Source organism: Lagopus leucura, unplaced genomic scaffold (assembly GCF_019238085.1).
Source record: "Lagopus leucura isolate 7727_CA_CO unplaced genomic scaffold, USGS_WTPT01 Super-Scaffold_100159, whole genome shotgun sequence".
NCBI lineage: Eukaryota > Metazoa > Chordata > Aves > Galliformes > Phasianidae > Lagopus > Lagopus leucura.
In genome coordinates, this window is record NW_024962335.1 from 20929934 (window position 1) to 20944658 (window position 14725).

Here is a 14725-nt window from a genome sequence, read left to right on the forward strand (position 1 = left end):
CAGAAGAGCTTGCATTTCAGATAAAAGCAGTACTAGGCTTACAAACATAGTAATCTGAACAGGTGGAGCACCCAAGGAAGAATTCAGAACTGACATGCACAGTAAGCAGCAGAATTAGCGCCCTGCAATGCCATGCCTTGGCTATTACCAACGCTAGTGTAAAGCTTTGAAGTCTAAAAGCCATTGTAAATTTTGGATTTGTGCAGGTGAGAGCAAAATCCAGCCTACTAACATGAAGTTGTGACTTTCTTACTGAAAAATGGCAAGTGCTGTGTACTCAGGTATGTACAATGCTAAAAACAGCGTTTACTGTAACAATCCTTTGTTAAGTGCTAAGTAAAATAAGCATTTTTTTCTAGTGTTGAAGAAAAGAGTGAAGTAGGAGTTTAGTCAACACTTCATTTGGAAATTTCATTATAAAAAGTGGTAACTGAAATCTGCCCTCATGTTACCAACAAAACTGGACTTAAACCTGAGCTCTTCATCTTCTTATGTTTTAAAATATGGACAGCAGTTATACTGAGAAGTAACACTTCTGGATGCTCTCATGATAAGCTGAGTGTAGAACTTACGTAATTCCCTTCCTCAAGATTTGCAGGCTCATATTTCATACTAAATGCATACAAAGCAGTCTCCATATTACAACAGTGATCGTTGGAGACTGCTGTCATAAATAAGTAGTATAGTATCTAGTTTTCTGCAAAAAATCACAATGCTTAGGTTCAAAATGTTATTTGTTTTGTAATAACAAAAATACCTGTTCCCAGAAGATTAACAGAATCTGTTGATTATCTCAATCTGCATACTGCATTTTAGTAATGAACTGCTGCACTCTTATAAGATAACAGTGGTAGGACACTGAAGAAAAATGACTACTCCTTTAAACACAACTGGAACTTATTTGTCCATTGCATGCCACTTATGTTACTGCTATTTTTTTTAATGCATAAAAATATCAAGATCATTAAGTGTCAGCTATTAAAACAAATCACTGAACAGTATTTGCTAATTTAGGACAGTTTAATTTCAAATAGAAAACATGCTTTTTAAATAAATTATTCATTAACAGGAACCCAGTCTCAGGAAATAAGAGCACAAATTGAATATTGTACATTTTAACACTGTACATATATTATATACTTCTCATCTTTTATGTATTCCTTTCTAGACTGAAAATCATTATATTGTTTTCTTGATAAACTGAAACTTTAAAAGCCAGTATACCTGTAAAAGCAATTTACATTACTTTAATTAAAAAGAAACAAATGAATACAACATATGTACAGATCTGTGGAATTCAGCCTACAAACTACTTACATTAAACCAAACTATCCCTGTATATTTAACTACAGATCTATTTTGGCAATGTGGAGGTATATCTTTTATCCTGTTGCAACTCCTAATACGTAAGCAGGAAGCTTCAGTATTTGCACTCATGATGATAGTAGCAAACATGAATCAAATAGCAACTTCCAAAAAGAAAATCTGCATCACAATCAACAAGTAGAATGGTAAAGTTAGTAGGTATTCTTAATAGTATTCACATTTTTTAAAAGTCTCTGAAGTGGACCTGTACATCACTCTTCTTGACAGAACATAAATATACGAAAGAAATCCCTAAGAAAGACCAGAATTTTTCCCAAACATAAAGTGCTAAGACATATATGGTAGTAAGAAGTTCTGTTTTTGTTTTTTTCTTTTTGTTTGATTGAGCAAAGAAAGGTTAAGAGCTTAGCCTTCCTCAAAGGTTAACCACAAATTCAATTGAATTTTTTAAAAACACCACGTGTTCTTGAGCTTCAGCATTCAGACGTTTTAGAAGGTTCGGGTTGTTCTTCTAAATTCACTTGCAGTTCATTTTGACATTCTGATGTCTCACCTTTGACAGCTAAATGGATAACTTTTAACCATTTCTGTTTTAGTTCCTCATTGTCTGCAGCAAAGCTGTGCACAGACTTCGACTGGGTCAGTTTGAAGCTGTGTGGGAGGTCAGCACTTCTTGGGGTGTCATCCACTGTATAGCCCAGAAGTGGAATGGTAGCCAGAGCTTTAACATCCTAAGAAGGAGAAGTACCTGATTAGAAACAGCCAATTAATTTGCCTGCCTGCTGCGTTTCATTTACTACACCAGCTGATAAAAACACTTGCATCTTTCCTCCATTACCAAGGTATCTGATTTCTCTTCCTCAGATGTCAATGTTAATAATTACTAAAAGCTTTTCTATTTCCTCTCTTGGCTTACCTGTGGAGCACCATACATGTACAGGACAACAGCTTCCTGTTTAGGTATAACACACCATGCTTTCTGCCAGGGCTTTGATTTTTCCATGTACTGAAGAAAGCTACATATGACACTATTTCCAGAGACTTCAGCAGATTCGATCTAGGATAGCATAAAGCATAAAGAGGAAGGTAAGCTTTCATTAATAAAGGCTAAAACCCACAGAACAGAAAGGCTGAAATACACTACTAGTCATAACACAGCTTGGATAATATCAGCAAAAGAGCTTGAGCAAGTAAGATAATGAATGAATGACCTGACTAGGGAGATTATATAAGTGTTACATACACAGGGTCACAAAATGTACTCTCTAATGCACATAAATCTGTTCCTTCTTTCACCAGTAATTTTGGATTGCACACTTTTAGATGGCTAAATATTTTTCCTCCTACTGCAGCCTTTCTCTGTATTTTAGTATCCGCAACAAGGTTTTATTTCTAAGGTAACTTCATGTGAGGCATTGAAATGCTACTGACTATCCAATAGGACAACCATTTTATTTCAGCAACAAAATGCTATGACAAGATCTAATGCAAATGCATTCTAAAGGTAACATAAGAAAGCAAGCACTAATTCTAGACAGAACATTAGGTGAATTGCTCAAACTCTGAGGGCAGGATGACACGCTTCTCAGGTTAAATGTTGATGCCAAGAGGAATAGGAAGAGCACAAAATGACTACATGCTAATACTTCCTTAGCTCTATTCCTTTCCCACCCAGTAGTGATGCAGTCTGAGTGCTGCCACAAGGTAGTCAATCACTTCGTTGTCATGAGAAACAGCATGCACAGCTGTTTCTTCAGCTACCTTAAAAAGCCACCGTGCCAAGAAACAGCACTCCCTTGACAATTTAGTGCACTAGTGGAGTCCTGTAGCAGAATTGTGACAGATGAATGGTGAAACAAATAATCCGTCAGATGAGATGAATTTGTTCCATGTGTCTTTTATGTCCCTCAAACACAAAAAAGCCCCACAAGAATAATACCACATGTGATATTTTTTAAATTACATACCTCCAGGATGCCTTTCTTCTTCTTTTCCTCACTGTCAGTACAACCAATTATAACATGATAGCAGTCCTTACAAACTTTATTCAATTTATTGCCATCGTACTCAAGATGTGCCTTATAATCAGAACATTTCCAGCAAACCACCTTAGAAACAAACAAAACAAAAAAGATAAGCAGACATATAAATTGTAAGTATTTATAAAATTTCATGAAAACAATTTAATTAGAAGTTCATATTATTATATCTAATAGCAACGTATTGTTCAATTATGAAGAAAAAGATAATGGCTATTATGTCATAGTTTAATTGAAAATAGTATTTTTCCAAATTTGTGCCACTGATTCTTAACTAGAAGTGTTCTTCACTATTTACATTACTACTCTGTACAAAATCCTATTAGTCTTTCAATTATAACTGTAAACTAAAGATAGGAATAGAATTAGAAGATAGGACAAGCTATGCTGCAGGAAGAGAGTCTCCCATTTTCTTTACATATCAACCTGAAAAGGTGCAGTCACCATTTTGTTTTCCACATAACCCCAGAAATGCATAACTGGGATGTACTTTAAGAGAGAAAAAAATTAAAATTCATCAGAACTGTCTAAATTTTTAACCTGTTAATAAACACTGAACTTACAGTTGCAGAATCTGTGCATGAGTAATAAGTAATACTAATAACAATAAATAATAAGTAAATTCATAAGTAAGTACATGTTACACTGCTGATATTTCTTTCTAAGAAATATTTTAGAAAATTGAAATGCAAAAAGATCTGAAGGAAGTTCTTTCATTAGAAATATTTTCCTACAGGAACGTTCTTTCAGCTGAAAAAGATGCCCTGCATAAAACAGTGAGAAGAGCCATTTCAGTAAAGTAAGGTAGATCAGTGACTTGAGCAACCCAAAGACTGGAACAAAAGACTGGCTCTTTTATGAAGAGCCAAGGATCTGTAGTAGTAACCTAGCTAACTACCTTCAGCCAGTATCCATAGAGAACACTCGGTTTTGTTTCCTGTTATTCACTTCCGGAAAGACACTCTCACTGACCCAAAATAATTCCCAATAGAAATGTATTCTAAAATTAAAATGGAAGGAGATGCGATAGAACTCAAGTAGGAGTCCAAACTCCAGAAGAGAAATAAGGGTAAAGCTGTGATCTTCAGATTATGGAGGAGTGTTAAAATAGAACAATTTGGATAGCAATAAAACAGATGATGACTGTGTAATCAATGATTTCGAGCTTCTGAATAAGTCTTTAGTGTTCAGCAAAGAACAAAAGCAGAGCTGTGAATGCAATAAGCCTTCACATGACATATGAACATTAGAAAGAAGCCATATGAGACAACCTATATAAAAAAAAATGAAACCTGGGCTTGCACTACCATCTACTGGAGAAAGGAACAGATGCTGACTAGCAAGAAAAAAAAGAAAAAACAAGCACAGGATGTTTGCTCTTTTATTAACTTCTGAAAACTCTTATGTCATACTACTGTTGTTTAATTACTTTAATGTGATGTGCTATTGTAGCCTCATGTATGGAAAATACTCTCTTCTTCCCACCTTATCCTTCTCTTATGCTTCAGATGTTCACAGAACTGAACACTGAAATCAGCTGGTAAAAGTTCTAAGACTACCCAAAGACAATGTTTTAACAGCTCCGCTTCATGATCTGCTTGCAAATAAGAGAGAGGTGGTACAAAATGGGAACAGGAGGCAGCCAGCACTGTCAGAGGTAATGCAGGTTTATGCTATTTAAACAATCTTCAACCTGTTGAGATCAGCGGAGGCCACTCAGAAGTAACACAGCACAGTTTGTAGAGGCACTCAGGATGTTTTCCACAAATGCACATCTTCCTCTGCTGCAAATTACTTTCAAATTTGCTGTGCCAACTAACTTGGACAGAAGATTCTTTGTGGTGCTATCCACAGATTCTCATCTCAGTCACAAGCGCAGTAACAAACTGCAGTATAACAGACAGCCACCAGAAGTCAGCTGAGCGCTCAGAGCCATGTCTCAGCCAGCTCACCTACAGCAGTTTCGTACTTACGTGTCCACACGCTCGGCAGTGGTGCCGCCTTCTTGTCAGTGCATTGAAGGGCTCCTTGCATTTCATGCACATGGTTACTTCATTGTCTCGGATCCACCTTGGCGCCCTTTTCCCAAGCTCAGCGTTCTGAAGAGGGCAGGGGAAGGATGGAAGGAAAAAAAAAAAACACAAACAAACAGTTGTACAGAAATTTTAATACAGAAAATTATTATTCTCTTCCTCTGGAACGGAAATGGCAAAACACCGTTCTAGATGCATTTTGAAATCTATACAAGAAATAACAAAGAACACAGTCAAAAACAATTATGCACGAATGAAAGGATACTCTGTTATGCATTTCAAGGGGAAAAATAAAAAAAAGACTCGTTTATAAGATTTGGCATTAATTACAAGCAAAATGACTACTTTGTATTTCTTTTGCTCTAAGGATAATTAGTTGGAAAATAAAGCTGCTTCTGATTTATTATTTTTTTTCCAGCTATTGAAGAACAAAATGGGTAACAACAGGGTTACAAAGGAATAAAAGCAACTTACAGAAACCTCCACGGGCATGTCTTCATATTCCTTAGCAATAGCATTTCTGAAAGTTTCATTTCTCTGCTGAAAAGCTTCTATGGTATTCTGAAGCGCCTAGGGAAACAATGGAAAAACTTCTGAAGTATACTACACTTCTAATGGACAGTCTGCATTCTGACCATTTATTGATTAGCAGAAAGAAACTACAGCCAGAAAATACGAATATTGCTTTTTGATTGCTTCAGTGAAAATGCATCTAAAAAAAAACAAAAACAAACAAACAAACAAATGTAGAAGGATTTACCTTTATCCATTCTTCCTTGTCTTGTTCAGAACTAAAAGAAATATTTGACACGTTAGTCCAAAACTAGTTCAGAAAACATTATTTCACTATCAGCAACTTCCTGCAAAAGCCAAGAATCTGAATTAATTTTCATTAATTCAAAATCAGACAACACTGCTAATTAACTAAAGCAGACAAACAGAACAACTCACAAATAGTAGTATTCCCATTGTTGATTACTTCTTTTGTTTTTTAAAGAGCAGGACAGAAAGGAAGGGAGGAAAATGTAAACTATAGGTGTAGGTGTATTTTATTCTCTCATTTCGTGCACTACTGAGTCCACATCAACACACGTTTCTCCTGTATATCTACCTATCTACCAGATTTTATCCTTTTAGAAAATAATTTTCTTACTGCTTTTGTTGCTTTGTTTAAATTTTCCTACAGTGGCAATAAAAATATCCAATTGAAATAAATGGAAAACTCTTCAAGGTTATGAACCAGATCACTGACTTTTTAACGTTTAGATGGACTACAGATGACTTAATAGTAAGTACAGATAGAATATATAGATGAAACAGATTAGATAGAGGAAATACATTAAACTCCAACCCTGCATGATAGATTTCTCTTTAAAATACATCAATAGGACTTTGACATTCAAATCTTTAGAAAAGTTACTTATTTTAAAATAGTAGCGCCATTAGAAACTGCTGGACAGTGATAGTAACCAATACAGTTTATCTGCAAGCTTTAAGTCATAAAGATAAGAATTAGCACCAAAATATATCTCTCTCTTTGAAAGTGATGGTCAACCTGGGCAACAATGTGGAAAAAATACTGCTGTAGACATATCATGTCTGATGTGCAAAATTTCAGTTTGTAATGGATTGCTACGAAAGACGCGAAAGACAACTTTAACAACACCTCAATAAAAATGATTCTTCATTCACACATTGTTTTCCAATATTACTGCAATTTGTTAGGTAGTAGAATGCTTAACAAGTATTTCCCATTTCCACCTACCATCCATACATCAGGTAGAAAAACTGTCTTAGACAAAATAGTTCTCCTTCCCTGCTTATGCTAAAAAAAACAAAAGCCGAGCTATTGAACATCAAACCAGATTAGCAACCTCTCAAAGAAATAATTTACCAGCTATTTAAAGCTACTGATGGAAAGTACCCTCAAATAGTATTCTGAAAAATAAATAAAAGCATACTAGTAAAGAAAATTCCAAGGGTAAACTAATCATAACAAAGTTAATAGAAACTCCTGAATTGGGGATATTAAGGCATAGAGTACACAAAATAATCATATATTAACCAAGACTTGAATAATCTACTTTAATAAGATTTCAGTCAGTACTTTTTTTTTCTCCATAATTTTGTACAGATTTAATGCATTCTAAAAATGTTCATAAAACAAAACATAAAGATGGGTACTTCTCAAACTAATGCAATAACCTAAATTACTGATAATTTGGGAAACATACCAAGATAATCTTACTTTGTTGTAGCCTTCTTCTTCCAAATAAAAAGTACTTCACAACTGGTACAAGATGCCATTTTATACCACTGAAGTAGATATGTGGCATAACTGCTTGGCGAATACTTAGCAAAAAACCATGCATCAATTGATAATGGAAGTGACTGAGAGGAAAAACAATTTTATTCCAGAAGTCTTCTAGATTTGAATGGAAAGCTTTTTCCTGCCATTTTTGAAAACGAGTATTTATTATTGTATTGAATTTCAAATTAAATTATACAGTAGGCCAATTGTTGTGTGCTGTTACACTTGTGTATTCACTTCTGTTACTCTTAAGTATTTTTCCATGAAGAAAAATAACCTGCAGTTTTTAATTTGATAGCAAGTTATAGTCTGTCCCCAAATGTATGGTGTAGACACAGAACTGTATCACCATAGATATCCTTATCAAGTTGCAATTACATCCTGATTACTATGAATAAGACCTTAAAGAAGCTCCAACAGTTAGGTGGATGTTAAACTTGCCCTACTTTATTTGAGGTAGCATAGACAGGGAAAATTTAGTCTTAGCAATGCAAAAAGAAGCAACAGAAAGGTAACCCAGCGAGAAAGAGATGAGAGGACTAATAATAAAGCGAGGAAGAGTGCCATTTAGAAGAGTGCAATTGGAAGGAAAGGAGCCAAGAAATAAAAGAACTTGTCTTTCAGATTGATCTCTGGAATCAGAGGAAAATAAACAGATCTGAAAATGGAGGAAAGTAGGTACCCATCCATCTACCACTATACAGAGCTACATTCTGGAGACATACCCCCACCAGATTGTTTTGTTGGATGGATGAACCCTGAGTTGAACTGATCCATTTGTACCAAAGTGGTTCAGGTACCAGAGGCAGCAGCGCTGCCCAGATTAATACTCAGTGTCTCAAAACTCCTGATGAAGCCAGACAGTTCACCTTTGCATACACTGATCTCAATTTTCCAGGCAGCTCACTCACAACTGTCTTGGGTATTTCAGCAAGGAAAGGCAACACACTATACATCCTGTAGCTGCATCTTCCACTCCAAGAGAATTTCAGAATGACAATTTATGCATTTTGCTGCCTATGTTATTTTTAAAACACTGCTATTACGATGAAACACATTCTATCTTCTTTCAAATCTATCAGATTGATTTATGTATGTATAAAGTTAATCCTCCATAAAAAGCCAAAAGACTTCTCTTACCTGGCCTGCAACTCCAGCGTTCGCTCTTTTCCAGACACTTGAAAAGTGTGTGGGTATTCTTCATTATGAGTTTCTATAATCTTCATACCATCTATGCCAACTCTGGTTCGAACTGAGAACTTTGATCCTACCAAGCTGAATTTGGGGACGCAGTAGAGCAACATATTGTTAAACTGGGGAGAAAAATAGGTACATAGCTTTACATTAACAAAAACACAGAAAACAGCCAGTTCCTACTGAGAACTGGACAATATCACAAGCTAAACTAAATAGATGGAAAGCGGGTTCTTTTCTGCTTAGCTGATACATGCAGAGACCAAAACTGTAATGCAAGACATCTTTTTTCTAATATTTTTATGGGATTTAGAAATAAAATTTAAGGCCAGGCCCAACAGCTATCAGAATAATTGCTCTGTATATACAGCAGTCGTCATAATGTTTGTTATCTACTATGCTTAGCAACAGGACAAGGGCAATTGGATGTGAACTGGAAGAGGGTCGTTTTAGACTAAATACTAAGAAGAAGTTCTTTACAGTGAGGGTGGTGAGACACTGGAACAGGCTGCCCAGATACACTGTGGATGCTCCCTGCCTGGAAGCATTCAAGGCCAGTCTGGATGGGGCTTTGAGGAACCTGGGCTACAGGGAGATGTCCCTGTCTATAACAGAGGGGCCGGAACTACACGATCTTAAAGGTCCCTTCCTATGATTCTATGCTCCAACTGGATATTTTATGCCATTGTAATATTCACATGCCTCAGTTCTGCAGAAACTATTATAAATTGCACAATAAGAACTCTGCTCTTCTGTATAAATTCATTTTCACCCTCTACCAAATAACGTAGTATTGTAGAATCTGCAACTACTACTATTAGACAAGGATATGGGTCATTCCTCCAAAAGAAATGAATACTCTGGTCTTACAGTTTTCAGAAACATTTTACAGTTTCAGTTTTCAGAAAACCTCAATATCACGTGGAAAAAAAAAATACATGAGCAGGACAAATATATATTCCTTTATTAAAGACTAGAACATTTACATTCTTATGTAAATGTCCAAACTTCCAGACAAGGAATATATTTCTTAAATAAGCTCTAGTGCATTTAGTTCTCTCATATCTTTCCTCACATTTTCTCTGTATTTTTTAAAAAGAGATACTCAAATCCCTTTTGAACTTGTCACCTTTCGTGTTAAGCAATGAACTGCATCGCACCTTTTCCAAGGGAGCTTTAAGGGCACATGCTGTAGTCTGTTATTCCTAAGAGAAGAAACGGGCTCCTGTCAAGAGGATGAATTGCCATAACAACGTTTCCACAGGACCGTGAGGCTTACACGAGCACCAAGACACACAATCTATCAGGACTGAAATCCCGAGCATCTACATTTCTGTTTTATGAGAACTACAAAGTTCCCATGCTCTAGAACACAAGTGTCCAACCTTTTGGTTTGCCTGGACTGCACTGAGTGAAGATGAATTGTCATGGGCTGCACATAAACTATATAATACAGTTATTGTATGTAAGTAACGGTTTTTTATTTTTTACTGTTTAATATTAAAACATAAAACGAGTGGGTTGGACCTGCATTTAACATCAGCAGATATTTTTTAACAATGAGTTGTTAGGTGCTGGTTCAGTTCTGAACAGTATTCTCATGCCCTTCTATAAGCAGCATAGGGTTTGCTGAAGCTCAAATATCATTAGAGGAAAGGTTACTCATTGACATCAACTAGAAGAGAATTTGCCTCTCTCTTTCGCAGATCTTTCAAGTCTAGAAAGACATACAGCCACCCTTGCATCATACTCACAAGGAAAAGGTGCCGTTCTTGAGCAGATGTATTGCGAGCAGCAAGTTTAAGGATCTGGCCTTCTTTTATCAGTTCATTTGAAGGGTTCACAATGTCTTCCTCTTCTCCCAGCATCTCATATATCTCTAACAATTTCTTTAGATTCTCCTGTTCACAGAAAACACAATTACAAAGCTGATGAATTAACAGCACTGATCTTAATGCATTTTAAAGGAAATGCCAGGAGCTTGTGTCAGTCTGGAAATGTTAGTTCTGTAACAAATATTTATATATATATATATATATTTATATATATATATTTATATATTTATATAGATATATAGCTGGTATACATAGTCAACCATGCAGACTGATTAATCAAGTTGATACAGCTTTAAGAAACATTATGATAGTCTTTAAAAATATTGGTATATATAGAGCATGCATAATTTATTGTCCAAAATTTCAAAATACTAATTAAGTATTCAGAATACATAATGTATACCTATCATGTCAGTCTGATAACAGTAGGGAAACGGTAACTATTTTTTACAAACATTATTTTTTCACCAACAGAAACGGATGCAACAAGGTTAAGAGTCCAAGATATTTGAACCTGGAACTTGCAGGTTAGGTACACTGTCAAATTCTGTTTATCATCTCCAGGAACATATAAACACAGCGAGTAGAAGCAATCACTTGGACACAGGCAGTAATGGTTTTCCCTTTTAGGGAAAATGTTCAATTCACACTCTTAGCTTCACTAAATACTCAAACACAATGTTTTTAAAAATGAACAGTAAAACAAGAATAATTTACCATTTTTCTTATTGCACTATTTGAGTGGCTTGCTGCAGTGGATATAATTTCCAGGGACTCTAGATAAAAGGAAAAAAAAAAAAGAAAGAAAGAAAAGCAAAACAAAAAGCTGCATTTTCATGTGTATTTCTATTGCACAGAAAAATTTCTACAAAACTATGTTTGTAATTTTTACACAAATTACACACTATGATAAATTCATTACATTATCAATGAAAACTAACAAAGGTAAAGTGGACAACACAAGAAATTTAGCAACCAAATGGAAATAATAATCAGGAAAAATCAGAAGAGAATTATTGTAGTTTACCTTAAGGTGAGCTTCAATACTTAGAATCACACTTTTGTGATAGGAACAGTCACGATTCTCTCACCTCTTTTCACAAAGAACTCCAGAATGTCACACAATATTTTTTTTTTTTAGTTCAGACACCTCATATTACTAATATTGATTACTAATAATGAAATACAAAGAGGAAAAACATTGAAAATTGATTTTTCTTTTTCCCTGTAAGAGTTTCAAACCAAAACAGTCTAAATCTTCCTCTTTTTTTTTCCAAATAAAATAAAATACATGTGCATTAAAAAAATAATCTGATGAGTAAAAGCAAACAAAAAAAAAAACTTGAGCGCAATTCCAAAATTAAAGCAAAACTAACATACTCTACTAGAATCACTAAAGGCTTTACAGTTCCTATACTAATTTCATCTACTTTTCAAATATTTTTCCAAAGAATCCTACTATTCCACTCAATAAATGCTACCACTCTGTCTGCAGTCTTTTTCTTTTCACTTTTTTCCCTACAAATAGTTTTAATTTACAGCATCCCCTTACTAAAAGCTTATTACCGCTATTTTATCGACTAGTAGATATTTACTTTCAGCATCTTTCCAGTCTAGGGAGTCCTGAGGCAATTTCCTTAGGTAGTCCTTTAGAAGCATCTCATAGCGTGGAATGCGTTGTACAGGCTCTAGCATGTGATGTTGTAATGTCAAACTTCCACACACTTTTTCCTTCTAAAAAATTGCAAACATATTTCAGTGTGGTAAGCAAAAATACTACTTTACAAGGATTCAGTAGAATAAAAATTATAATAGATAAAACAAATAATGTATTTTAGAAACATGCATGACAGACCTTCTGAAAAAAAATTACAAAACTTACTTTAACAAGACAAATATTTAGAAGTACTTTCCTAAATGTAATTGTAAAAATAATATTCTAAATATTCAGCAGAATGTATAAAAGGAAGCCCTACCAAAAAAACTCCCCAGCACCAGTATACTTTACCATTCTTTTTGTAATAACTCTGAGAATCAGACAAGGAGCACTGAGTTCATATGAACAGGTCAGGATCATGTGTTAGAAAAAGTCTCTTAAATGAGCAATAAAGGTCTATTTTATCTCTTTGAGGTGAGAAACTCTAACTTTCTTAGAGTTTTATTCATACTTGGGGATGTTGTATCGTTTTAAGATGCATATTCTTTTCCATAAGCTTAGATGTAATTAAAAGATTACATTAAAATACACATAATTGCCTTCCTTGGTTTAGAATCAAGATGCTCTTTATTGCAATGAAATTTAAGCAGAAATATCTTGCAGTATTTCAAGATGTTGGGTGTGCAGGACAAAGATACATACCTGCCTTTCATGGAGAAACCTACAGGGAGCACTACAGCATATGAAACACACTCTGGAAGAACAGTGTGCTGCTGTCAAGACTCCTTTCACCTTTTACAGCTCAGCATATTGTATTTCAGACCTACTTCCAAAGCTAAGTGTTCTGCATAAACAGCACTGGTGTGAGCCAACAGAACACCTGCAGATTCAGCACGAAGATCTATAGCTGCACTGATGCACGATTTTATCCTAAAACTATTTACTCTCAGTATCAATGACAAAAATATATTTAGTCTTCCCATTTTTCAAGCTTTACACATTGGCCCTCTGTGATGCAGTGGAAAGTTTGGATTTATGTGGGTATTTATGCACATGTGAAGAGAGAAAGAGAAGAAAAACTGCAGCATGAAGTGGAGAAAAGAAAACCTTACTTCTAGAGGATTCTGTAATGTTCTGTTTTATTCTTTTTTCTCCTAAAATCACATCACAAACACCTTTATACATGCTTGTACTACTTGCAGCTCTACATTATTCTCCACATTACCTGAATATCTTGAATGATGAATTTGAATTGAGGTGACCGTTCAGTCCATGTTTTCACCAATTCCATTGCATTATCAAAATTCTTCACGTACTCTCCGTACATCTTGAGAAAAGGAGCTAATTTCTGCAGAATATCTCCAATTCTGGGGGTGGTAGACCTGCAAAGTAAGAGAGTGGAATCTCAGAGCAGACAGAAAAGAAGAACGTCACACATGGTTATCAAAAAGTTTCAAGCACTTAACAGAGAATCCTTCTGCTTGGAATCACCTTGTGTAGAGTTTCAACACAACTGTCAAAGAGGAACTGAATTAACATGGAAAGAGCTTCTGCATTCTCTTTGGTGATGTATGAGCATTACAGACTAAATGAAACACTGAAGGAAGAAAGCTATTTACAGCGAAAAGCTTGAAAGTCTTTTTTTGCAAAACACAACCTAAATTCTTTTACCTGCAGTTCCTCAGAAGTATTATATCATCTTTTACTTCTGTGGACATACTTTACCCTCAGTAAAAACCTGTGGTTTTGTTCGAGGACTAAATTCATACTATAGAGCTTCCCTTCAGTACTCAGTATAAATACATGCATTTACAACTTTAAAAAAACTTATTATTTATCTGACAAAATGGATAGAGTAGTGAGAATACCTGGGATTCCAGACTTTGTGGTAACTTTCCCACGTTCTTCCCAATTACTGAGAGCATCTTAAAACAAATCAGAATAGTACAGAAACTAACTGAAGGACAGGCACAGAGAAACTGTACTCTGTGTGCACAGAAAGCATTACAGCACACATGTATCTCTCAGAACTGCAATATAAAATGTGTTTCATATTTTGTTTTCAAGCACTCATTCAGTAATCCATTATCTCTGGAATTCAGTAGGTTGGATTGGGCCTTGGGCAACTTGATCTAGTGTGTGGCAGCTGCCTATGGTAGCTGGGTTGCGACTTTAAGGGAGGATGATCTTCAAGATCCCTTCCAACCTAAGTCATTCTGTATTTCTATTACTCTGAAAAACTCTACAACTACTTGAAAGGACATTGTAGCAAGGTGGGCTCTCTTCTCCCAGGAAACTGGTGATAATGGCCTCAATTTGTACAAGGAGAT

General features: G+C 35.3%; 1 protein-coding gene across 6 annotated transcripts in view; it reads right to left on the minus strand.

Annotated features, from left to right (window-relative positions):
• Window positions 1-1126: 1126 nt before the first annotated feature.
• FGD4 (FYVE, RhoGEF and PH domain containing 4) overlaps window positions 1127-14725 on the minus strand; it is a 110961-nt gene continuing 97362 nt past the window's right edge. For 5 of the 6 annotated variants that reach the window (XM_042890212.1, XM_042890215.1, XM_042890213.1 and 2 more), the window contains exons 7-17: window positions 13621-13777; window positions 12334-12472; window positions 11456-11514; window positions 10658-10804; window positions 8850-9022; window positions 6159-6189; window positions 5873-5968; window positions 5339-5464; window positions 3294-3434; window positions 2243-2383; window positions 1127-2057 (exon numbers count right to left, since the gene is read on the minus strand). In XM_042890212.1, the coding sequence (XP_042746146.1) occupies window positions 1800-2057; window positions 2243-2383; window positions 3294-3434; window positions 5339-5464; window positions 5873-5968; window positions 6159-6189; window positions 8850-9022; window positions 10658-10804; window positions 11456-11514; window positions 12334-12472; window positions 13621-13777 (1468 nt within the window). In that variant the 3' untranslated portion in view covers window positions 1127-1799. Of the gene's footprint in view, window positions 2058-2242; window positions 2384-3293; window positions 3435-5338; window positions 5465-5872; window positions 5969-6158; window positions 6259-8849; window positions 9023-10657; window positions 10805-11455; window positions 11515-12333; window positions 12473-13620; window positions 13778-14725 lie in introns of those variants that run through there. The other variant, XM_042890218.1, reaches the window with a different exon arrangement.